Below are 24,986 nucleotides of genomic sequence, written 5' to 3' on the forward strand. Positions count from 1 at the left end.
CCACCGAAGCAAAGTCTGACCATTAAAACCTGAGGTAATACTAAACTGCATTTTTTTCCAAGATGACCATCTCAGCAGTTATCGTAGTTGCAGTGCCTACAAGCAAAGATTCGAGGAAAAAAACTGACCTCCAAGCCTGCAGCTCCCGAAAATAACCAAGAAAACTTCCCAGCGATGATAAACCCCTCGGAACCAGTAAGGAAGGCATATAAAAACCTCTGCACAGTCAGAAACTGAAAGGAAAAATCAAGCCCACACCTGAGGACATAACAGATGCCTTATCAAGGTTGAAAGATAATAAAATAAACTAATTTTGCCCACATATTCATGATCCATGATTGCCACATAAGAAGAACAAGGCAGCAAAAACTACAGCTGAAAAACTCAAAGCCGGCTTTCAAGTGCAATTATTTTAGTCAGATTCGCAGAAAGGGAAGACTAGGACTCTGAAATTCAGTGCTAAAGATGACTAGATATGGGTACAAAGCAATGCAGGTATTTTAGGAGACAAAGCTCAAGGACTTGATCCCTCGACCTACACTTTATTTCCTGCTCTCACACGAACTTTTAACTTTTTCTAACTGGACTTGAATGCCTGACATGAATATCATGAACTTTTATTTTCGCCTTCGGGTGAGCAGCGTAGGTGTGCCCTAAATTGTTCAGAACTTTGAATGGCCTGACCTGGAAATCTGAGCTGCAAAGTCAGTAAATTCACACTAATAAGTAAAGTACTAGTTCTCAGTACAGTCAAAAGTCGTTAATTCGGACACCCATAATTCGGAATGATCTATAATCCGGACCTCAAAACTAAAAACTTTCTGCGCATGCGCCGCGTTGACACATGCGCATAGGCGTTTACGCGTGCGCGTAAGACCTTTTACGACTGCGCATATGAGTGTGCGCATGTGCAGAATACGTTTTCGCGTGCGCGTTTTATGTATAATGGACGTATAAGCTAAATAATTATCTATTTCAGTTAATGTTGATGATTGCGTTGTTCCTTAATTTTCGAATTGGATCCGACTTATTATTTTTTGCAGACTGTAAAAGCAATTTTATGAAAGTAAGTTTAAACTTTCGATTATATCAAATAGAATTTCCGATATATATTTGTTAATATGTAAATGATCTAAAGCGAAAGTATGTTTTGAAATCCGAAATCTGTTTATCAATTTCACGCTGCTCGGCGGGGAGAACGCCGCGGCGGACGCGTAATGAATTGGAAGTTGATCTGTCAGCACTATCCTTATCTTCAGGGCAGATGTTTTTATTTTATTTGGCTTATAATTCCTTATCAAATGTAGTATTTCATCTCGATGTGCTCCGCCTTTGATATGATTTAAAACAAGTTCCTCGTCATTATAATTCGCTTCCGATAGCGAAGAAAGTAACAGAGGTTATTGAAAACGAAAAAATTTCGATTGACAAATTAGTCAGTATTCTCGACACAGCAATTATAGGACTTGAACAGCGGAACTTTGAACAAGAAATTATGTCTGTTTAATAGAATTAAAGAGAAAGTATTATCACATGAAACGAAGCAAAACTTAAACAACTTACATTGAAAGAAATGTTTAATAAAGTAAACAAATAAATATTAAGCTTTTTGCAAATTTTGATACCCTTTAGATCATAATTGTTCTTTATTTCATAAATTACGGTTTCATACTTTTAATTTTAGAATTTCTGCATGCCATCTTACGAGATTTAAACTGATGATCTATAATCCGGAAAAATCGATAATCCGGAATCGCCGAAGTCCCGACGAGTCCGGATTAACGATTTTTGACTGTAATTCACACTAGCCGCAACCACAAATGAATTTAAGTTTCTTTGGCAAGAAGTGCCTTCGCGAGGAGGTCTCTGCGATAACCGAGGCAAGCGGCTGGACTTTCGCAGGGCTCTGGTAAAAAGTGAAAAACATTCCTTCGTGATTATTAATTAAATTACTTTGAAATAGTGTTTTTTCTAAGATTTTCAGCTCCGATGTTGATGAGAATGAAACAGCGGGCAATGTGAGGATATACTACGAAAGCCTGGAATTTTAGGATAAGTACCCTTCTTTTATCTAAACTAAATCAAATTACTAGTGCCTTTAAATCAATAAATTTTAATTTTTCATCTGTTTTTAGCATTAAACAATACTTGAAATTGCTCATTGCTTGTGGCTTCCTTTGTGGTTACAATTCCAAACAGACGCCAACGTTATCAGTTCACGCCTGTCACCACCTACAAAGCCCTCCCTTATCTTGTTTTGAGGATTCTCGTGAGAGAGAAAATTGGAGATTTGGGGCATCGCGCTACTTCCCTCTCGGATCTTTTGGTTTCCATTTTTTTAGATTGCTTAAATATATTTTTAGTAATATTATACCTCACCGATTTTTTTTTCTCATACTGTTCCTTGCTATCTGTTAAATGTCCAAATGTAAGGGATGGATTATTCTTCATTGGCGTAAATAAATTTTTAGAACTATGAGCTTATATAAATAACAGTGTGCATCAGTGCGTTAAACTAGCATTAACCTAGGCCTTTCGAACTAGTACAAAATGTACGAAGTTCTTTTTTATTCTCCTTTGAAATACGAAATTGCCCCCCCTTTCCTTCGCACCTATGCTTGATTTTTCGCCTATCGGTGCAGAAAGACTTAGTGGGTGCAAAACAAGACATATTACATTTGTCTAAAATACTGGTAACGGTGGTTATCATGTGGATAAAATTTTTTACCGGTCATTGTTTATGGTGTTCAAGGTTGGATCTGTATCAACAACTTGATATATGTGCGTGAAATTCTTGATTTACGTGAGCAGTATTTTGAGGAACGATATGTACAAGCGGATCTGCAGTAAAGCGCCGACGTAAATGTTTTGAGTTGGAACAAGGCCAAGGAGTTTTGTTTACGGAGTAACTTTGTAACATAATTGCAGTTACCTCCACATCATCGAAAAAAAATTGAAATAATTAAGACGGAACATTTACTAAAGAAAGGGGAGAAAACAGTTACGTATTTAATAGAGGAGTTAGATGAAATGTTTGTCAGGATACCTGTGTATATTACTGTTGTGATTAACCGGTAGTGCGGTAATATACTAATGAATGATACCTAACGAAACATTACTTTCTGTATTTTATTGTATGTTTTAAATTTGGTCTTCGACTTAAAAGTTAGTTTGAATTTATAATATTTCATTAGTATTTTATCAAGATGGATACTTCATTATGCGATTTCATTAAATCTAAAATAAAACTAATAACTGTGGAGCCGGTTTTGTTTTTGTATATGATGATAATATTTTTAGAAACAAATGCTTTGCAGGAATTGATTTATGTTAAATTATGTCTGCATCATTATCCGGTGAACGAAACATTATGTAGCCATGTTTTGAAAGACAGCCAGAAGGAGCTACTAAACGAAACTACTAAATGGGTTAAATATTATGGTTGTTTTTTATTTTTATCTACATTTTTAATAAGTTTTTATGTTGCTTCATGGAGTGATCGATATGGTCGTAAAATTACGATGTTGATTCCGCCAATAGGAACTATAATAGCATCTTGCATTAATTTTGTACTGTCTGTATACATAAACACTCATGTTGCATACTTTTTTATAAGTGCTGTTGTTTCAGGATTGTCATTTGGCTCAGTAGGTGTAATTGCAGCCACTTTTGGATTCATTTCAGATATAACTCGTGAAGAATCTAGAACAAAGCGAATAGTGGTTTTAGAAGCAATGATTTTTATAGGAGGTACATGTGGGATACATATAGCTGGTGCTTTGCTTTCAAATGAAAAATTGCACTTTATACTTAACAGTTTTGCTCAGTTATTTTTTCTTGAACTTATCATAGCTGCCATTATAGTAATATATGTAGTGTTGCGGATACCTAGATGGACATTACAGGATCAAAGCTTAAATACTTCAGCATCTTTCAAAGAAGTTTTTAATCTGAAATATGCAAAGGACTCTTTTAAAGTGGTTTTCCGACGAAGAGATTCAGACAAGAGAAAGTGCATTCTGCTTATATTCTTGGCATTGTTCTTTATTTATTTTGGATCAGTTGGTAAGAAATAGTTTTCTGTGTGTATGAAATACAATTTTAATTGTTACTCAAAGTGAAAAAGCACTACCATAAATTTTAAATACATTAACTTTGTTTGTCCAATGTTATTTGAATGGGATTTTGAACTGAAGTGTTAATGTTATTATATTAGTTTTCTCCAGGCATAGTGTAAATATGTGCCACTTCCCATCCAAAAATTCGTGATCGGACACAATTTTTTCCTTAAGCAGTTTCAGTGTTTTGGTGTAAGGAATTCACCAGTTTATCATTGAGAAAATTTACTGATAGATCACATTTTAAGATTTATGTGAATTCGTACACTTACTGGATAAATATTAGATAAAGGTACATGAACGTTTATGAAATATTACTATGATACTTCTGTTTTAAAAAATTATTATTACAAAAGCATGAAAAACAAATTAAAACTTTTTAAATTAAGTCTGAGGGGGAAACCTTTCTACTTAATTTTATAAAGTAAAAATAGCATCTAAAAAAAATGAAAGCTGTTTGATTGATTCTGATCTAATTACTACAAGCTGATTGAATGTAACAGTTGAACTTTATTAACATTTACACATTTCTAACTACTAATAGTTTTTAAAATTAAAAAAAAGTTTAAAATATATTTATGGGTACCCCTTGGCGAAAATTGGCAGTACATGGATATCGAGTTTGTGCAATTTTTTATTTACCAAAAATCACCAGCCGCATAAAGCCAAAATAACAAAACAAAGAATTGCACGAACTTAGTGTATCATGTACACATCGACCTGTTTTCACTTAAAAAACCTCAGAGAATTGCACAAACTTGACATTGTTTGACTTTGACCATGTACACATCAAACTATATTCACATGAAAAGTCAAAGGAGCAGCCCATAAAAAAATATATAATCTCAATAAACTACATTTTAAATCAAACAATGAAATAGTAACATAAAAATGGAAATTAATTTTTGCACTACACACTTTGTCGAGGACACTTCTTGCAAAAATCTCTTTTCACCACACTCCGTATACCTTCAATATTGTTAATATGAGCTCCCGTTCCCTTTCTGATCAAACGTTTCACATAGTGACCATCTGAACCTTTCTTCCTAGAAATCCATCTGAACAGTCTTTACATTCGACCAGACGCATTTCCTTCCTACATACAGGACACTTATAATGGCTACTAAGTAAACCTTCATTTATACACCAGTCAATTAATGCTCTTTTCCCCTTTCGTTCCAAATCATACAGAAACTTCAAATTAATCTTACTACATTCAGCCATTCTACCCATGTAAACAAAAATAACCAATGTACTTCCTAACCACCACACACCACAAAAGCCCTTACAAAACATCCCATGATTTAAATTTCCCAGAATCATGCAACTGATTACATCACAATAGGGTTTCCATAACATTTCAACAACTCAGATTACCATAAATGAAACAACAACTTCGCAGTAATAACAAAAGGTACTCTTCAATGAACTCTAACCAAATACCAACTCTACAAGAGGGAAGAAGTCATACAGAGCTCTAAAAATATGTGAACATTATTGAATGATGAACGCAGGAACATTATTGATGCCATGCTTACTAGTGCAGTGCTGATAAAGATTAACATTTGAAGCAATTCTGAAATTTTCTTCTGCTAAATATTTTTTAGCACTTTTAGATTCATGTTTAATCTGCATTTTACTTTATCTGCTTCTTCATTGCTATATAGATTTATGCTTACACTATTACCATCACTCACTTAGCAATTATTTTTATGTAGATTCTTGTGCACTAAAGGTAAGCTTTTACTGATGGAGCAGATTTTATTGATGGGCCAAATTCCTCAAGGGGCTAAGATTTGTAAATAACATATTATGGTTCCAAGTTCCTTGAACAGCATTTGTTATTTCCGGTATAATTTTAATTATGTATTTTGATCATTCACTTCATTTCCCTCTTTAACAGTTTTACTCATCTTTTATATATATTTTTTGCTGTGATCATTTACTAATATTCAAATCACTTTTAAGAATAGATAGTTATTTCTTTCATAAATGTCAATTTAGCAAATAAACTAATAAATTCTGTATTTGAATTATATATCTTTAAAATCTATTTTAACCTTTATACATGAAAAACATATTGTATCTGATTTTAAAATGTAAAAAATCTATATTAACTTACACAATTGAAATGTCATGATGGCACCAAATAGCTAGTGTTTAGAATTAATATTATAATTCTCTGTATTTTACATAATTGTTAATTTGTTTAATATATAACATGTAATATAAATTTTATATGGTTTAATTGTTTAAAAAGGAAAGTCTGTGTTTGGGCAAAAATTAATTAGCAATTTTTGCTTTTTATTTAATTTCAGTACAAACAATCCTAGGCTATCTTTATGTGAAAAATCTCGAGTGGGAGTTTTCAAAGTATAGTCATTATTATTCAGTTCAGTTCATTGTGGAAGGAGTTGCATTGCTTTTTGGATTACCTCTCATTATTCATTTTCTCCATGTCTCTGATCATTTTGTTGCTATTCTTGGCCTTTTTTCTAGAATGGCAGGTTACATGGTCTATGGCTTAAGTACAAATGATGCAATGGTGTACAGTTGTAAGTATATTCTTTAGTATTTACTTGCTATTAATAAATTTTGGTTTAATCCTAGTATCCGGTGCATACGGGATTTGGCTTCTTTTGGCGACTTTATGATGAGCAGTAAAAACGAAACATATACAATAAGTAGTAAACAGGTCATTCAAAGAATATATATGGTTATACATAGTATATACTATGTATGTAGTGATAATATATAGTGTATAGTCTATATACATAGACGGTCTTTGGATCATTTTTGGTGTTGGCAATAATTTTCAAAATCATGCCAAGGCTGCACCGTATACTAGGATTTTACCTAAATTTTATATTCTTGAATAAAATATTGATGAAATTGTGAGAGATAGTCATAATTCATTTATTACTAATAGAGATATGTAAATGATATCAAGACGGCATATAAATTGGAAGTGGCATAATAATTATGCCTAAATTTAATGTTAAGAAAAAAAAAAATGGTACTTACATATTAACGCAACTGCCTTGGTGCAATTTGACAACTTTTTGCAGATGAAAAAATAAAAGTTACTTACCAAGAAGTTGGTGTTTTTTATGAAATTTGTTTTTAGATTCCCAGACTATCAATATTTATTGTAAGTTAGCAAATATTATCAACATATGGGAAGGAAACATACTTTAGTAATTTAAAATACCAACTTTAAAAAATAAGATAAATTTTTCTCGAAATCTCTTTGTAATTTTTTTGCTCTATTCTCCACAAAAACGCTTAAAAAACACTTTAAAAATTTTTTTAAAAAAAAATCAGAGAAGTGCGGAAATATGGCATTTGGCAAATGCGGTAACATCGGCTATCTACCAAATGTATCTCCTTGTTGTTTCGTTTTGAGATTTTGTGTCAAGGTTCTGTATTCTTGGAAGAAATTTTATTTCAGTTTTTTCTATTGCTGGCAAATTCCATAAGCACATGTTTTGAAATTAAGTTTAAAGCAAAAAATATCACAATTTGGTTTTAAAAGCCATTGGAATATAGTAAAATGAACGTGTGCGAAGATGGCGACCTTGCTTGTTGAAGTTATGGGCATAGTTGCCTAATGAGTCATTATGTGCCTGCTTACAAGAGTTTGGTACTTTCTGAAAATTTGGCTATTCTACTAAGGTGATTGCGATAGTACATAAGTGCTAAAATAATAAATTAAAAAAAAACTTAGAAGGATTGCAATCAAACATTGAACTAAAAACCTACAAATAAACATGATGGCAATTTAAAAGTGTTTTAATGCTTTTAACCCTCTGAGCATTATGACTGGCTTTATCTGATTATCAGAAGTTTTGCTACTTGGCATATATTACCTTATAATTTAAGATATTTTGCTTTCTGACTTTCTTTAATAATGCAAATGTCATCTTAATTAACCTTTTAACTGTCATGCCCGAAATAATCTCGGGCACAGCACTGGTATTCCAAAATGTCATGCCCAAATATTACTCAGGCTAATTTTTTTTTGAGTGCATCGTATTGTTATACCCGAAAATATATCATGAGAAGTTTATTTCGACTTCAGTTCAACAGATGGCAGTATTTTACTGAAGGTTTCAAAGGTTAGAATATAAAGTTCAAAGTGCGCGGCATTTTTTGATTTTTTGACTGTGAGGCAAACATTTCATTTTTAAAATAAAAAAAAAAAAAAAAAAAAAAAAAAAAAAAAAAAAAAATTGACAATTTATGCACCCAAATCATCAAAATTACTTGACAGTTAAAAGTTAATGTGAGTTTGTGAAAATACAGACTAAAATAAGTAATTATGCAAACTCAATTAATAAATGCTATTTAAATATCGGTCTTCATGATGGATCTAAAATCCTGTAACGCTCAGAGGGTTAATTTATATACACCAGAAGAACCAGTACATTATGACCACCCTCTGTTAACGAAACCACTGTGCCTGCACGACTGTTGTTGGAGTATATAAAATGGCTCTGCATTGTCCTTTCCAAACATAGCACGATTAGCGACATAATGGGAAAAGCAGCTGATGTATCAGACTTCAATAAAAGCCAAATTGTTATGGCTCGGCCACTGGGAACATCAGTATCAGAAATGGCACGTTTAATGGGCTGGTCATGTGCAGTTGTTGTGAGCACATATTGAAAGTGGTATATGGATGGTGAAAGGATAAGTCAACGGCCGGCAGTGTATTGTTGACAGCGCATTGATTCCAGGGAAGAGACGAGATTGCTGTGCACTGTTCGCTGTGATCAAAAAGCTACAACAGTGGAGACCCAAAGAGTATTTCTCAACACACTATGCAGCATACATTGCTGCATATGAGCCTATGCAGCCGGAGGCTGAAGCATGTCCCTGCACTGACTGCATGTCATCGCCAGCTGCATCTGCAGTGGGCCAGGAAATATCAGAATTGGACACTAGAAGAAAGTTGCATGGTCCAACAAATTACGTTTTCTGACAGGCATCTGCAAATATGCCGCTAATTTTCAAAAGAATCCCTGGCTCCGGGATTCACAGTTGGATGGAGGCAAGCTGGTGGCGGGGTATTATATCCTCATAGAACAATCCCTGACGTCTGTGCGCTACGTGGACATCATTGCAGACCAGGATCACCCATTCATGACAATAGTATTTCCGGCAAGTAATGCTGTTTACCAATAGTATAATGCACCATATCATAAGGATTGAATCATCAGCAAGTGGTTCGAGGAACATTCCAGTACCTTTCAAGTCATGTCTTGACCTCCAAATTCCCCTGATATTAATCTAATAGACCATTTGTGGTCCCACCTGGAAAATCAAATATCTGCTGCCACATTGTGCAGAAATTGCGGGACTAGTTGGTGAGTGTGTGATATCAAATACCTTAGACTACCTATCAGCACCTTGTGGTGTCAGTGCCACGCAGGGTGCTGACAGTTTTGAGGGCTAATGGTGGTCATAATGTAATGGCCCTTTAGTGTATATTGACTAACTTCTCTAGTAATATTTTTTTACATACCATGTATTGAACATTAGCAGAAATATTTTTAAAAAAGCCAATATATTTTTCATGATAACATCATTAAAATTTTAATTCAAATATCAGAATAAATCTTTTCTCACAAAGTACTAAACTATGGTAGATAAACTACTTGTAGGCATAGAAATGTTGAGCAATGTATAAATTAGAACTTATAGTGCTCTTAACATATTACATTAGTTTTGTGATTTAGTTATTTTAAACTTGTCAAAATTACAACATGAGGGTCCGAAACTAGAGACTTGCAAACACAGAAATAAAATACAAATGAGTAATGTGTGTTTACTTTTATAAAAAATGAATTTGGAGAATTTGAATTAAAAAAAGATGGTAGGTAAAAGTGAAGTAAGTTGCAATACCTCAAAAACATTGTAATTTGAGATTTTGTGTTGTCTGGTACATGTAAAAGAAGTGTGCTGAGTGATTAATTTTAATTAAAATATTTGTTAAATTTATTATAATTGAAAATTTAACAAATTTGGGTTACTTTTACTGTGTTATTACTAAAAAAATTATCAATAAATTTTAAAATTAATGCTGTCTGATAAAATTGTTCTGTATTTTCAAATTATTTATTTTAATAATAGCATACTTTTCAATTACAGCTTTCTGCATTAGATACAAAAGTGTTAAGCATCTTACAAACTTAGTTTTATAATATATATAAAATATTTTATTTATCTTATGTGTATTCGACATAATCTTAAGCATGTTAAAATCACAGGGTTCTGAAACATGTAATAATAGAACTAATACTTAAGCATATAATACTTGCATATAATACTTAAGCAAGGGTATTAAGAGAAAATAAATTCAAAAAATTAAAATTGAAGTAATAAAAAAAATAACATTGAAAGAAGTAATAAAATTTAAGAACAGTGCTGTTTGATAAAAGTGTCTTGTAATTTCAAATACTGTGTTATGCTTTTGGTAACTTGATATTTTTTTATAAAATGTCTTGTAATTTCAAATTATGCATTTCAAATACAGTGATTTCAAATACAGAGCTTTTGATAATTTGATATTTTTTTAGGTGCTGCCCTGTATATGTTTTCTGAGTTTCCTATACCTGCCCTACGTTCCATTCTATCAAAAACTGTAGATGCTGGTGAAAGAGGCAAGTTCATGACATGCATTGTTATTTTACACTGAATTCCCAATTAACTATGTTGATTAATGAAGGTATCTTGAAAACATTAGGAGTAAAATAATGTCCTTGTAAAATTATAACTTAATTCATATGTGTAAAAAAAATTCTCAAAATTTTAAGTGCACAGCATTCAGTATATGAGTTAAAATAGCACACCAAGTTGATTGCTATAAGAAACAAAGGTGGACACCTAGATGCTGTAGCAGTCCAATATACAAAATTTCAATGTTTTTGGATAATTGTCTGAGTCATGTGAGATACATATGTGCATCTATACAGACACCATGAAAAAATCCATTTTACTGTCTGTTTTCGACTAAAGTTCTTCATTCTGCCCATACATACATGCAAAAAAATAATCAAAATGTATTTGGGATGGTCAAAATGGATATTTCTGTTGAAATTTGATAACCCAAATTTCTCACTATTGCAACACTCCCTTTACTTCATGCTAGAAAGTAAAAAGAATTAAATTAAAAAAGTATACTAAAAACTTCACTTTAGAACAAGATACTCTTGAAACCATGATATCTTTTGGTACATACATGCAAATCCTTGGACCCATTGTCCACAAATCATATCTGTAACTGTGATTATCACCATAGTGACCAGGCAAACTTCTTGCCGAAGTGCAAGAAACACAATAAAAGCTATAGTAAATTAGAAAATTAATATATCCTGACTAAAATCTGGTTTACTAAATTTAAAATAAGAAGTATTTAAAATTGGGAATGGCATTTCTATCTAATCAATATTTTTTATTTAATGATAGGAAATTTCTTTTTGTATTTCAAACCAAATTTTATATTGTTATTATGGAACGTATTATTTTTCTAGGTATGCTTTGAAGCACAAAAAATGAAGTTGAAATTTTACTATAAGCTGAATGGTGAAACACTAGGCATGCAGCATTGCCCCCCCTTTTTTTTTTCCAGTTGTATTGTTCAGTTCCTATTGTTATTGTTTATATTGAAATTCTTTTTGTTAGTTTTCACGCTTCATGTTTTTATATATGTGTATTTTTTATCTACAGGTTCTATCTTTGCTTTCATGACCATACTGCAGAACCTATGTTACTTGCTAGGCTCACTAATTTTAGGTACAATATTTAATGCATCTTCTTTTCGTGGACTGAGCTTTGAAGTTGTTGCTGCAATGCAAGCTTTGGCATTAATTATTATCTTGTAAGATATCATTTTCTATAATTTGTAAAATCCCATATATTTTCAGTCAAAATAATTAAATGCAAATAAATAGTTTCATGATTTATGGATAAAAAAGTTTTCTAAAGCAGAAGTGTTACATGTTGCTACTGAAAGCATATGTTTATGCGAAAATATGAAACATTCATTTTAAATTTAATGAAAGTACTCAGTCTTGCCTATACTACAATTTAATAACTATTAACACCTGAGTAGATTTAGAGAATGTTCTTAAGGAGCAAATAATATTATAATTCTGGTCTTAAATATAATTACTGAAGCAAAGGAGGGGGGGGGAGAATATGAGAAAAAGAAAAAAAGAATTAAAGCAAAATAAATGATAAAAAGATAATTCTGAACTTAAGTATGGTAATATTCTTGTGTAATGATGACTAGAATCAAAATCGTTAACTACACGACATGTTGTATAATATAAAAAATTTTAAGGGAATGAATTGTACCATTTGAAGGTAATGATGACTAGAACAAAATCATTAACTAAATATGGCATATAATGTGTAATGTAAAAGATTTTAAAAGAATTAATTTTACCATTTGAAGAAAGTACCCTCCACTAATGTCTAAGATAAAAATTAATGACTAACAATAAAATACTAAAAAATATTCTTGTCTATACTTTTCTGAGAGAATATTTGTATTCTTTAACATGAAAGTTCATAGCAAATACTATAAATTTTATGAATATTAAACTGCGTTGAATAACGAGAGAAGCCAGTAAATTTCTTAAGAATTCAGATCTCATGTAGGATATATAAAGATTAAACTGTAATAGATGAGAAAAATTAGTGTGTATAGAATGTGAAAACATGGGAACAGAGAAAAAATTATTGAGAAGAGGATTGTTTTAACTGTTTTGAAGAGAAAAATATCATCTGTTACAAATAGAAGTTTCTTAATAAATAAATTTGCTAAAAGTTCTCATAACAACAAAAATAGAGTTCGTCACAAGAGCAAATGAAGTTTTCAAATTAAAGCAGATAGTGAGGAATAAATATTAAATGCTTAGAAAGGAAGAATGTTTTTTTCTCTCATTGTAGTGGTTTCATTAAATTGTACTGCTAAAATATATATTTACTACTCATTCTTGACAGGGTAGAAAAGAAAGAATTCAATTTTCAAATGGCAAGGCTAATGAAATTTATAAAATATCTTTTAAATCACCTTTCTTGTTATCAGGATAAAGATATAATCAGAATTATGAACACCAAATTGAAATAGAGAAAATGATTGGGGGATACAATTTAATATTAAAATAATATATATTTTTATTTTAAATAAAATACTTAATATTGACAGCAAAGCACTAGTTGGCAAGGTTAGGGCTAAATGGTTTTTCTGTGGGTATTGTTTTTAATAAAAAAAACTAAGAACCAATAATTTAAGTTTCAAAAGACTAAGCAACATGAAAAAAACTCTCCCTTGTTTTGAGTTTGTTAATACAGCTGGAAATAACTTCCAAATTACTTTCTGACTTTTTAATTAAATTTGGTTTGTAGTCCTTCAATATTTACCCTAGATCAGAAATCTTGAGATGTTTCTAAGCATTTTTTCTTTTGCTGGTGAATTATTTTTGAAGCCTTTCATATTTACCACAATATATACAAAAGATGAGTATGCCAATTTCAAATTAGACAGAATTCAACATTTAAATATACATTGCTTTTATGCAACATTTCATAGAAAATGGCGGAAAGGATGACTGTAAACGGCATATTTTTTCTCAAAAGCATAAAGAAATTGGCACTGTAAAATGCTATAAAACAGATGCTAACATAAAATGCTAAAATAGATGCTATAAAAGCTGAATACTATTTTGTTCGATTTTTAATTGAACAAAAGTCTACCGATTTTAGTTTTGGATCATTCCAAACAGCTTTTCAAAGCAATGTTTCTAGATTCTGCTATAGCATAAAAATTTAGCTGCAGTTATACTAAAATTGCTGTTATTGTGTAAATGCTTGCAGAAAGTACTGTTGCTGATATTATAAAATCAGTGTGCAATGCATCATTTTCTGTAAGTACTGATGGAAGTAAATGATAGCAAACTGTATACTAAAATTGCTGTAATTGTGTAAATGCTTGCAGAAAGTACTGTTGCTGATATTATAAAATCATTGTGCAATTCATCATTTTCTGTAAGTACTGATGGAAGTAAATGATAACAAACTGTACCCTTTCCTTGTAACATATTATAGCAAAGGGGGGGGGAATTATTTCATTGATTTCCATTTTAGAATGCAGAGAAGGTATTTTTAATTGTATAAATGAAAACTTTAAAAGCAAAGGTTTAGAATGGAAAAACTGCTTATCATTTTTTTTCAGATAATGCTCTAGTAATATGATAGGAAAATGAAATTTTTTCTGTAACATCATTTATCAAAATGCATCAACCAAATGAAATTTAATCATCCAAGGTTGCACATGCCACCTCTTGCATATAATTGCGAAAAAAGCTACTGAAAAATTAATTGGCTCAGAAATCAAAATATTGTTAATAGATATATATTTTTATTTGGAGAAATGTTGGAAATGGAAGCACAGCTTTGGAGTTGCTCAACAAATTTTGGGACAGAATGCAAAATATTGTAAAATTTTGAAATACTGCAGTACAAGATGGTTGTCTCTTTTAGATTCTGTAACAAGGATTTTAGAACAGTAGGATGTTCTGATTATTATTTTTTTTATTTTTTGTTATCAACCAGATAACAGTGATAATGGAGGAAAGAGATTGCAAAACATAAAAATAAAAAAAACCAAACTGCCAAATACCACCAAACTGTGCTTATTATTTTTGAAAAATACTTTGTCTTTGTTTATAGCAATAAATATTAATGTGTAGCAACAAGCTCCTTATTTACATAAATTGAGAAGAGAACTTGTTAAACTTTTAATGAATTTATTTGTTAGATTTGTAAAACCATCAGTAATTTCTTAACCCCTTAACTGCCGCAGGCTTATATATATGCCTTGCTCAGCCGATGCGTTAACTGCCCCAGATGCGCAGCCGATGCGTTAACTTTGCGAATAATTTTAGGTGTAGCAGCGCAAAGCAAATGATAGCAGTTTGGAAGGACGTATATATACGCCTGGGGCAGTTAACGCATCGGCTGAGCAAGGCGTATATATACGCCCACGGCAGTTAAGGGGTTAAGAGAATGAAGATGTTACTCTAACATCTATTCCATTTCAGAAGTGTAGTAAACAAAATGAAAATTTAGTGACTGATGCAGAAACAAGATTATATTTTTTAAATGCCAAATTGAATGAAAATGAAGTGAAATTATTTTTCAATTCTGTGTGAGCTTTTTTTGTAACTGCATGCTCATATATAATACATAAATGTCCACTAAGTGATCCATTTCTAAAATATGCTGAAGTTGCTGATATCAACTTGAGAATTGAAATTTCATTTTCATCTGTTCTTTTCTTGATGAATACTTCCCTATCCATTATTGATGAAAAATATATTAATCAGGGGGAAACTGAGTTTTCTATGTATTAAGTAGATGATTTGAAAGAAATTGTTAGATTTGCGTATTGATATAGCATTGCTAGAAATTGCCAAATTAAGAGATATGAATGGGTGTATTAAATACAGAGTATTGCCTATTGTAATGCTTGCTGTCTGAATAATATTTCATTTAAGTGCAGCTTGTGAGAAAATTTTTTCTGTTATTAAAAAAAATTACTTATGAAACAGTTTTGATTGAAAAAATAAATATGCAGGCAAATGAAGAACTGTGTTATAAAAAAAAATCTCAAAATGAGAACTTAAGCTTGCTAAGCATGCTACATATAAATTTTTGCATTCATAATTTATAAATTAATTATAGGTATTTTTTTAATGGTTATATGTCAGTCTTGGTTGTCTAATTTTTTAAAAATTTTATTTCCCTGTTGAAATCAAATCCAGAATAAAGATATATGATTTATGGATTCTGATTTTTTCTATGATTAGTAGTGATTTAAAATACTTGCATCGATCATATATTAGCAGATATAGTGATATATATGCTGAGGCGTTAAATTGAGAAAAAAATTTCTAATTAAATGTGCATATAATTTACAAAATATATTGTTACATTATTTTCTTCCTGTATGTTCTTTTCCCGACTCCTCGGTTCAGTCATTCCCGGAGCTCAACACACTCTACTCGATGATGCACTAACTCGTGATACTCTAAGAGACTCTTTCAGTACACTCAACGACCAACTTGACACTCACTGACTATCAACTCGATGGACTTTCTAACTCCGCACTGACTGACTCTCCACATACTAACAGTAGCTTTCTGACTTATGGTTGAGAACATTCTGGGCTAAAACACTAAGAATTCATTCCAGAATGTTCTCCATCTGTCTATGGCATATAGCAAATATTGCCGCCAAACGAGCAATTTCTTGCCAAATGCGGCAAGCCTGCCGTCCCTTGCCATTTTCCGGCAACCCTAAACTTGCTTTGTGGGAAAGCTATCTGACCATGGCTGGACATTTCGTAACAATATTTTTAATTATTCAGTTTTATCTACAGGTAGATTTTAAATGTAATTAAATTGATTACAATTAATGATTAATCAAAACATATGCCTTACATACGCTATTTTAAAGTTGTAAAAATAACGTTCGCGCATTGACTACTGATAAGTCTTGCTGCAAGTTGGAATTTATGAAAATATCTAAAATTTAAGTAAAATACTAACATTTTTTAAATAATAGGATAACATTTAGAATAGTTAACTTAAATGTTTAAATAGTTTTATATAATTTAATGCATATCAGATAGATATTTTAATAAAAATAATCGCTTTTTCAATATTTTATAATAATTTTCTTTTAGCAATGTACATTACCCATGTATTGAATTTTCATTTGAAGTAATGCATCTTCTGTATTTTATTATTATTTTGCTCATATGACTCATCTAAATAAATTCTGATTTATAAAAGAAGAAAGGAAATGTATGAGCAAAACTACATTTTGTCGATACCTTTTAATTATTATTTTCCACAGACATTTTGCTTTTGTCCAGAAATATCTAAAGTGTTTTTGTATTTAATAAAAGACTGAAATTTTAGGAAAGAAATTAATTAGAATTTTATGTCTTGATTTTTTTTAATTGAAACATATAATAGTTTTATATTTCAATTTTAAATTCCATTTTGTATTTACAGGTACCTTTACTTTACACGGAAAAAGATTATCACTATATATAAAAGCATGGAAAATGGTAATGCATTTTTATGTGATATTTTTATTTAATATTTAAAAAATTGTATTGATTTGTATTAGAAACACAATAGTAGCCAAAATAGAAATTTATTACTTTTTTTCTTAAAAACAAAATTTTAAGAGATTTTTACATATTCTATGTTCTATGAAATAATGTTTAATTTTGTTGTTCTTGTCCAAATATCAGGACAGAAAAGAAGTGGAAACTGAAACTTTTAAGGAAAGTATTCTAAGGAATCACTTCTACAACAGTTAAAAGAGAGGAGTTAGCTCTAAATTATGAGTAGTAAAATTTGCTATTAATTTTAAGTGATTGGTTGGGATTTTTTTTTTTTTTTTTTTTTTGTAATTATACATGCGAAAATTTATAAATACACGATTCTTTAAGCATAGAAATAAGACTAATAAAAGATGAGTAAACTTCAACAGTTTCCATATAATAGATGATACTCTCTGCAGGTTACATGTCATTGATTTAAAGCATTATATATTTCATTTTTTAAACGAATTTGTAAATTATGCCTGTTAAAATTGCATAGATTTTCATAAGCTGTTTTGAACTACTGCAGTTTTGTTAAAATGAGGTGGAAATTGTAAAAAAAAAAATAATAATTTATTGTTGTAAATTGCTATCCTTTCTGAAATATGCTGCTATACCAGTAGCAACAGTCCTGAACACATCATCAGTCCTGAAATTAAGTCAAAAATAGGTTTGTTTAATTTCGTTACTAAAATTAGATAATTTGATTAACCCTCCCTGCAAATCTCCCTCAAATATTCAATTTTCTAAAATATGAAATTGGTTATTAACTATCAGTTGCATTAACAATCTTGTCGAACTGACAGGTACAGAATTCAGAATTTTTTTCCCCAGAATTTCAGTTCTAGAATTCCATAAAATAGCATTCAATCAATAAAACTTTAAAAAGCAAAAATAAAATAATAATATTAATAATAAATCAATAAAACACTAACCTTTTTCAAGAAATTCTTTTTTGTACTATTGTTCTTCCAATGTACACATTTATAAATAATGTACACATTTAAAAATATTAAAGAATTGCACAAACTGGGCATCTCTAAACTTCTGTGTCACCTGTAACCAAATGGAATCACCCGCAAACATTATGAAATATTGTAGAGGCAATTTTTAACTGTTCATAACAAATATCAGAAATCATCTATAGAATAGTGATTTGAGAAAAAGTAAGTCTAGGAATTACTGGAGTACTTGAAGGAACAAGAATCAGCATAATATTCATACATTTGCATGACTAGTTTTGTAGATTTAAATACAGAACCTTCTTCTTTAGCTGCAAAAGTGGGGGGAAAAAAGTGCATTTCATTTTGTACTTTTGCAGCTGAAGAAGGCTCTGTATTTAAATCTTCAAAACTAAAACTGCCAATTTATGAATATTACCCTGATTTTTGTTGCTTTAAATCATCCAAAAATTATTATTTGGCATGTTTTTTTAACTCATGATTAAGGCTCAATTAAGTGTTCAACAAAATGTTTTTTAAAGAAACATGTGTAGTTACTCTTGCATCCTTCAAAGTAAGCCGTGTGTGAGCAAAAAAGTGTGAACCATTTTTACTTCCTTGTGTGAATTAAATGAATTATTGTAATCATAAAAAAATGTCAGGTATTTCAATGAAAATTTCCATTTTGACTACTATAGAATCTGTTTGAATGATGTTTTTGCGTGACATCTGCATGTACTCTTTTTGCAAAAATGGATTCATTAGAGATTTTTTTTCTTCATGTCCGTACGTATGTACGTACATATGTTTGTATGTATCTTGCTTAACTCAAAAACGAGTAGCCATAGAACATTGAAATTTTGGATATGGGATATGCATGTTCTGCAACTTCTTTCATTGCAATCAACAACTACACCAAACATGTATAAACATATGTAAACAAATTCACACTCTGTTGCCTGTTGCGATGAGCTTTTGTTTTTAATTCTTCTGTGTTGTTAATTCTACATTTTTTTGCTTTAAAAGGGATTAAATTATGTTTTTCTCATGTTCCAGTTAAGGAGTTTATATCTTTAGTTAATCTGCATAAATAGCCATAGAGTTATCAACCATATGAAAGTTTAAGTTGTAAGTGAAGCCTAACAAAGCTGCCATTTGTTTACATTTGAAACTCTTAGTAGAGTAGTGAATTAAGTCAGTTTTTGCACCAATTTCAGTGTCATTTTGTCCATTATAATCAAAAGTTAACGTTTCAGTTGTATCGAAAATTTCGTCTCCTGCCTGCTGACCGAATTGCTTGTTCTTGTGCAGAAACTAATTTTAATTGTAAAAATTTCTTTTTTTAACTGTTTTTAACTGTATTTGGTGTTTAGATTTTTCTGTATTTGACAGTTTTAGTGAAGGTGCTTTGAGTTTTTGTGTATTTTATTGTAAACTAGATTCAGAAGAGATTTTTTTTTTTTTGTGATATCAGTATTTATGGATATATCTCACATAACTCAAAAATGATTAACCCTTAAATGCATGTAGTTGCCATTTGGCAACATACTCATATTTAGTTTCATAAATCAAATCAAAACACAAATTTTAGTTTACTGCATAGTTTAACTAATTGGATACATACTGTTCACATATAATAATTTTGAAATTTTCAGTGTGGTAGCACCACTAATGGTATAAAGGTCATTATTGTGAAGTTGATGTGTAGGATGTGGACTTCATTTGTGTTTACTATGGCCCGCAAGCCACGAGTGGCCCACTGAAGGCATTTTAGTGGCCCCACATTTGAATTTGAAGAAAGATTGAAGAATTTTAAGAAATTCTGATTTCAAGAAAATTTGTTTTGTCAGCTTTTTGTTATTAAAAAAAAAAAACTTTATCTTTCTCTTATTCTTGATATTTGAAACATTTTATTGACATGCCTGATAGTATTTGAGATAAAATTTTCAGAATATGATGAATTTTTCAAAAATTTCACTTTACCTTATGTAATTTTAAAAAGAAAAAATTTGACTACGCATAAAATCGCAATTCCATAAAAAGGGTAGATTCTTATCTCTAACAGGTTTGCAACAGATGTCAATCTTTCGTTAATACTTTGCCAAAGATGACCTTGAGCGTGTCGTTACTGTGGAGGAGAAGGAGAATAAATTAATAGAATTATATTTCTCATAATGTTGCCATCAGTTGTCAAAGGAAACGATGATCGTAAACATCCTGTTTGATTTGGTGATAAGCAGATTTTGTACAGTTGATTTTAAGCTAGGTTACTCATGCTCAATCCACATTCTAAAATTCAGAATGTTTATGGTCTTTGAATGTGTACACAATGGCAAGCCATGGTAACAAAAAAAAAGAAAAATTTAAGGAAAAGTGCAATTTTTTTTTTCCCCAAGAAAAGTGGTCAAATCTTTATTTTTTGTTGTACATAAGCGTAAGGCAGTATGCCTGGACAGTGTAGCTGTGATGAAGGAATACAACATTAAGAGACATTATGATACTAAGCACAGTGAGAAATGTTCTGCATTGGAGATCATTTTCGAAGTGAATTAAGAAGTGAGTGAATTAATATCAAAACTAAAGTTTCAGAAGTCTTTCTTTATTACAGCGAGTAAAGAATCTGAAAACAGTGTTTGTGTTAGTTACATGATAGCAGAAAATATTGCTAAGCATGGAAAACCTTTTGCTGATGGAGTAAGTTGTAAAAGAATGTCTTTAGAGTGCAGTTGATGTGTTTTGTGCATCGCAGGCTCAAGTCATCGAATATTATCTTGTCTGGTGTGACAGTAGCGAGACGCATAGAGGAGCTCGCAACAGATATATTCAATAAATTAAAATCCAAATGCAACAAATTTCAGTTTTATTCTGTAGCGATGGATGAAGATGAATCAACACATGCAACAGATACTACATAGGTAGCCATTTTTATTTGTGACATTGATAGAGACTTCACAATTATAGAGGAATTAGCCAATGTCGTTGCACTTAAAGGTACAACACAAGGAACAGATTTGTATTCGAGTCTGATACAAACTTTGGGTAAATTCGAATTAGACTTCAGTAATACATGCAATGGTACTAAATCTGTGACTGGAGAGAAAATAGGAGTAACAACATAACTCAAATCCGATGTGAAGGCAGGTGGAAATAATACTATGATGACTTTCCACTGCATCATCCACCAAGAAAATTTATGCAAGAAGTTCTCAAACTTTGAACATGTGTTGAGTGTTGTTGTAAAAGTGGTTAATTTCATCCGGTCTAAAGGACTTAATCACAGGCAATTTCAGCAGTTCTTGAGTGATTTGGAAGCTGAATATGGTGATGTTGTGTATTAAGCAGAAGTATGTTGGTTGAGCCGAGGAAAGATGCTTTAGTGCCTGTTTTCTTTGAAGAGCGAAGTTCAACAATTCATGGAATCTAAAGGGAAATCTATTCACGAGTTTAGTGATGAGGAATGGTTTAGAGAGTTTGCATTTCTTGTCGATATTACAGGTCATCTCAATGATTTGAACTATTGCTTACTAGGAAAAGATCTACTTGTTCAAAATCTTTATTACTTTGGGAAAGCTTTTTGAGACAAAATTAATCCTATGGGAAAGTCAGTTGCTAAATAAGAATTCCACTGGAATTAAAATAATTATATACAATGCATTTCAAATAAAGATTTTGAAAGAGGAGATTTCTATTTGACTTTTTGGAACCAATGTATATATATACAAATCTGTAACACTGTCTCACTGTTACTGTCTGTAACACTCTCTGTTGCTTAGAAACAATTGTAGTCTTGCAAAACAAACCTCCCTTTTTTATATAAATTTTCTGACAGACATGTGGCCCATATTTATTGATGTGGCCCTCGGTTGTGAAAGGTTGAAGACCCCATATTTTAGGAGAATAGCTCTTTGTTTGCTCCTTTTCTTAGAAAGGGGAGAATTTGGCAAATGAACACCTCTGAAGAAAGATTTAGGTTAGATCATTCAAGCATGGCAGAGAAAGGATGACTGTCTGCCTGAGGAAAGGAAAGCTTTTGTGGAAGACCTTTCTAAGAAAACTACTTCATATGTATATTGAAGATGTGGAGACCTCGAAAACATCCATGCAGCTTGTCCATTGACTGGAGTTTCAGTTCGGATTGAACTATCTGTGCTCAGTAGTCTTAACTACTTGACTGCTATTGGGCCTCTTCAAGAGGAAAAGTTTGGGTAAAATTTCGAGGACAGATATTTAGAAGTATAAAAAGTATTATCGTAGAAGCACAATATACAGTTTTCTTCTCTATGCATCTCTATGTGTTATGCAGATGTTCAGCAACTGACTGAGTGTGGGCAAAGTAAGAGCATGTGAAAACGCATGAAGGTTAAAAGAAAAATATTGCTTGAAAGCATTCTGTGTGAAAATGCTGCAAAGTGGGGACAAGAAACTTTGAATTAATGAAGAGTTACTGTACGGTATATATTTTACAGCTTTTAATACATTTGTTTAGCTTTTTATGCATTACATGTTTTACAGCTTTTTATGAGTGAAATAAGTGAATAAATTGATTGAGTGAAAATAAATAAATTAAATTAAATGAGTGAAATAAGGGTATTGAATAAGATTCCTTCATTTCTGATTTCTTTTTTTTTTTCCATAGAGGATGGTGGCACTGAAGAAAGCTGTGATGTCATATGCACTACGGGCTCTATTAATTGACTGATTTAGTATTTTAAATATGTAACATTCTTTTTGTGATGATTTTATTTACTTTTTATTTCATTCTTGTCTGTTTATAATTTTACAGAATGTTTTAATGGTATTGTTACAAAATTGTTTTTTAGTAGTTTTAATGAGTTAATATACAATTTGTTAGGAATTTTATGTAGTGTGCATAAATACTTTTAAGTAGATTTTAAGTAGTAACATTTACAGTAAACCTTCAGAAAGGTTTTTTTGCTAGTTTTATTGTTTTTAATTTGTTGCTTGTTTGTTGTTGAAAAAAACCTTTTTGTGATTTCACGTTTTTTATATACATTATCAATATTAAATATATAAATGTTTCAGTGATTTAACTAATGCAGTTTGTGTGCATATTGAATAATAAAATATGAACTGCTGTGTATATAGCAGAAGAATGTAATAATGAGTTGTAATTATAAAAAATGGCAATAAAAATTTGATTGATAATATTAATAATGAAAAATTGATGCAGAACATATATGAAGATTGCATATTTAGTAAATGAAGAAAATAAGATAAAAAATGTATTTTTGCGTTTTTTTATATTAATGTTATTTTTTGACATGCATAGATGCAGCAAAACAATCATATCATCTCTTAATGGCAGAAATAAAAGTAGTAGCAGACTTACTGTTTGCTACAACATCTTGAGTGATTACTATTAATATAAGTACCACATTTTGTTAAAGTCTGCTAAATCAACCCAGTAATTTAAAGATGATTATTTTGTAATCTTGAAATTACTTTTTAGTAGAAGTTCCCTTCCCCAACTGGACAAAGAAAAGTGTTTCCTGTTATATTTGAGTGTATAAAAGTAATTTATGTTTATATAATAATTTTATATATAGGGTAACATAATTTAGGAATACTTTCTAACTTGTATTATTTTAATGTATAAAAATAAATATTTTCTACAAGTTGTTCGAATTTATTTATGAAAATATAATCACATAATTTTTACATTCAAATGTCATATGTGATAAATATGCAGAATCGTGTTATGTTATTAATTACAAGTATTGTTACAAGTCCTGCAAACAAATGAAAAAGTGTTTTTATATACTTGTTCATTTTATTTTAAATTTTATTGAAATAATATAGTAATATTTGAATAAATGAATGAATATGTTAACAATATTAATAAAATAATTTAAGCATAACTAAGAAAATCAATTTTATAAATATCTATTAAATTACAGAATTTTATGAAGTCTATGTTTGCTTTTATACAGTACTCTGGGAACTAAAATTAAAGGAATAAATAAAAAAAACTTAACATAACTTGAATGTTAAATTTTTGTTGATTCTTATTGCTTCAGCAATACAGTGAGAATTTACATCTCCTTAAATGAAATTAAAAACCTCTCTTAAAAAAGCTTAGCAATTCCATTTCGGATGCTTAATGTCAAATCATATCACAATACCGTTCTTTATGCAATACCGATCACAATACTGTCTTGACTAAAATTTTTAATCATGTTGACCTTATTAAGGTATACTATCAGTAGCCAAGCAGGTTAACTCCAAGCTAGCAGGCTTGGGCTTGCTCGAAGAAAAAGTTCCCCCCTCGGGGGTCAACATAGAGAACTCTGCAAAGCTACTGACTAGGATCTGTACCTAGGCATTCTCGGCCACAGGGTATATCATTCATGAACCTGGCAATTCAAGAACTCGGGGTTGGATCTTTTATAGGGTTTGACCTCTGGGGGGGGGGGTAAGACTGTTATAGACTTGATGGTTCTGTAGCTTAGAGGCTAGATGTGGGAGGGCACTGAGTTTACAAGGTAATGTTCTGAAGTGACAGGAAGGCTGTGTAGTACTGGTGGGCAGCATATTGATGATCAGTCAAATAACTAGGTTAGCCACTATGAAACCTAAGAACCGGGAGTGGTGACCCTGCATGCCCAGGAGGTAGCAGTGGTTGGGAGCTTTTGACTGGGGGCACACCCCTTGCCAAATTTAGGACCCATTCGATGCAGTGCCTTATGTTGGCAGAACATGTAAAGACCTTATTAAGGT

General features: G+C 31.0%; 1 protein-coding gene across 1 annotated transcript; it reads left to right on the plus strand.

Annotated features, from left to right (window-relative positions):
- The first annotated feature begins 2,653 nt into the window (after positions 1-2,653).
- Positions 2,654-23,888, plus strand: LOC118191036 (proton-coupled folate transporter-like). Its single transcript, XM_035361822.2, has 6 exons — positions 2,654-4,065; positions 6,437-6,673; positions 10,700-10,783; positions 11,850-12,000; positions 17,210-17,265; positions 22,885-23,888. Exons 1-6 carry the CDS (start codon positions 3,207-3,209, stop codon positions 22,941-22,943), a joined length of 1,446 nt encoding a protein of 481 aa, XP_035217713.1. The 5' UTR covers positions 2,654-3,206; the 3' UTR covers positions 22,944-23,888.
- The last annotated feature ends 1,098 nt before the right edge of the window (positions 23,889-24,986 follow it).

Source organism: Stegodyphus dumicola, chromosome 1, assembly GCF_044657685.1.
Source record: "Stegodyphus dumicola isolate Sdum_Otavi_A_Nest chromosome 1, ASM4465768v1".
NCBI classification, from domain to species: Eukaryota; Metazoa; Arthropoda; class Arachnida; order Araneae; family Eresidae; genus Stegodyphus; species Stegodyphus dumicola.

Coding starts and splice junctions, on each gene's coding strand:
- LOC118191036 (XM_035361822.2), top strand. CDS start 3,207: ATGGATACTTCATTATGCGATTTCATTAAATCTAAAATAAAACTAATA. Junction 12,001..17,209: donor TTGGCATTAATTATTATCTT/GTAAGATATCAT, acceptor TTGTATTTACAG/GTACCTTTACTTTACACGGA. Junction 17,266..22,884: donor ATATAAAAGCATGGAAAATG/GTAATGCATTTT, acceptor TTTTTTCCATAG/AGGATGGTGGCACTGAAGAA.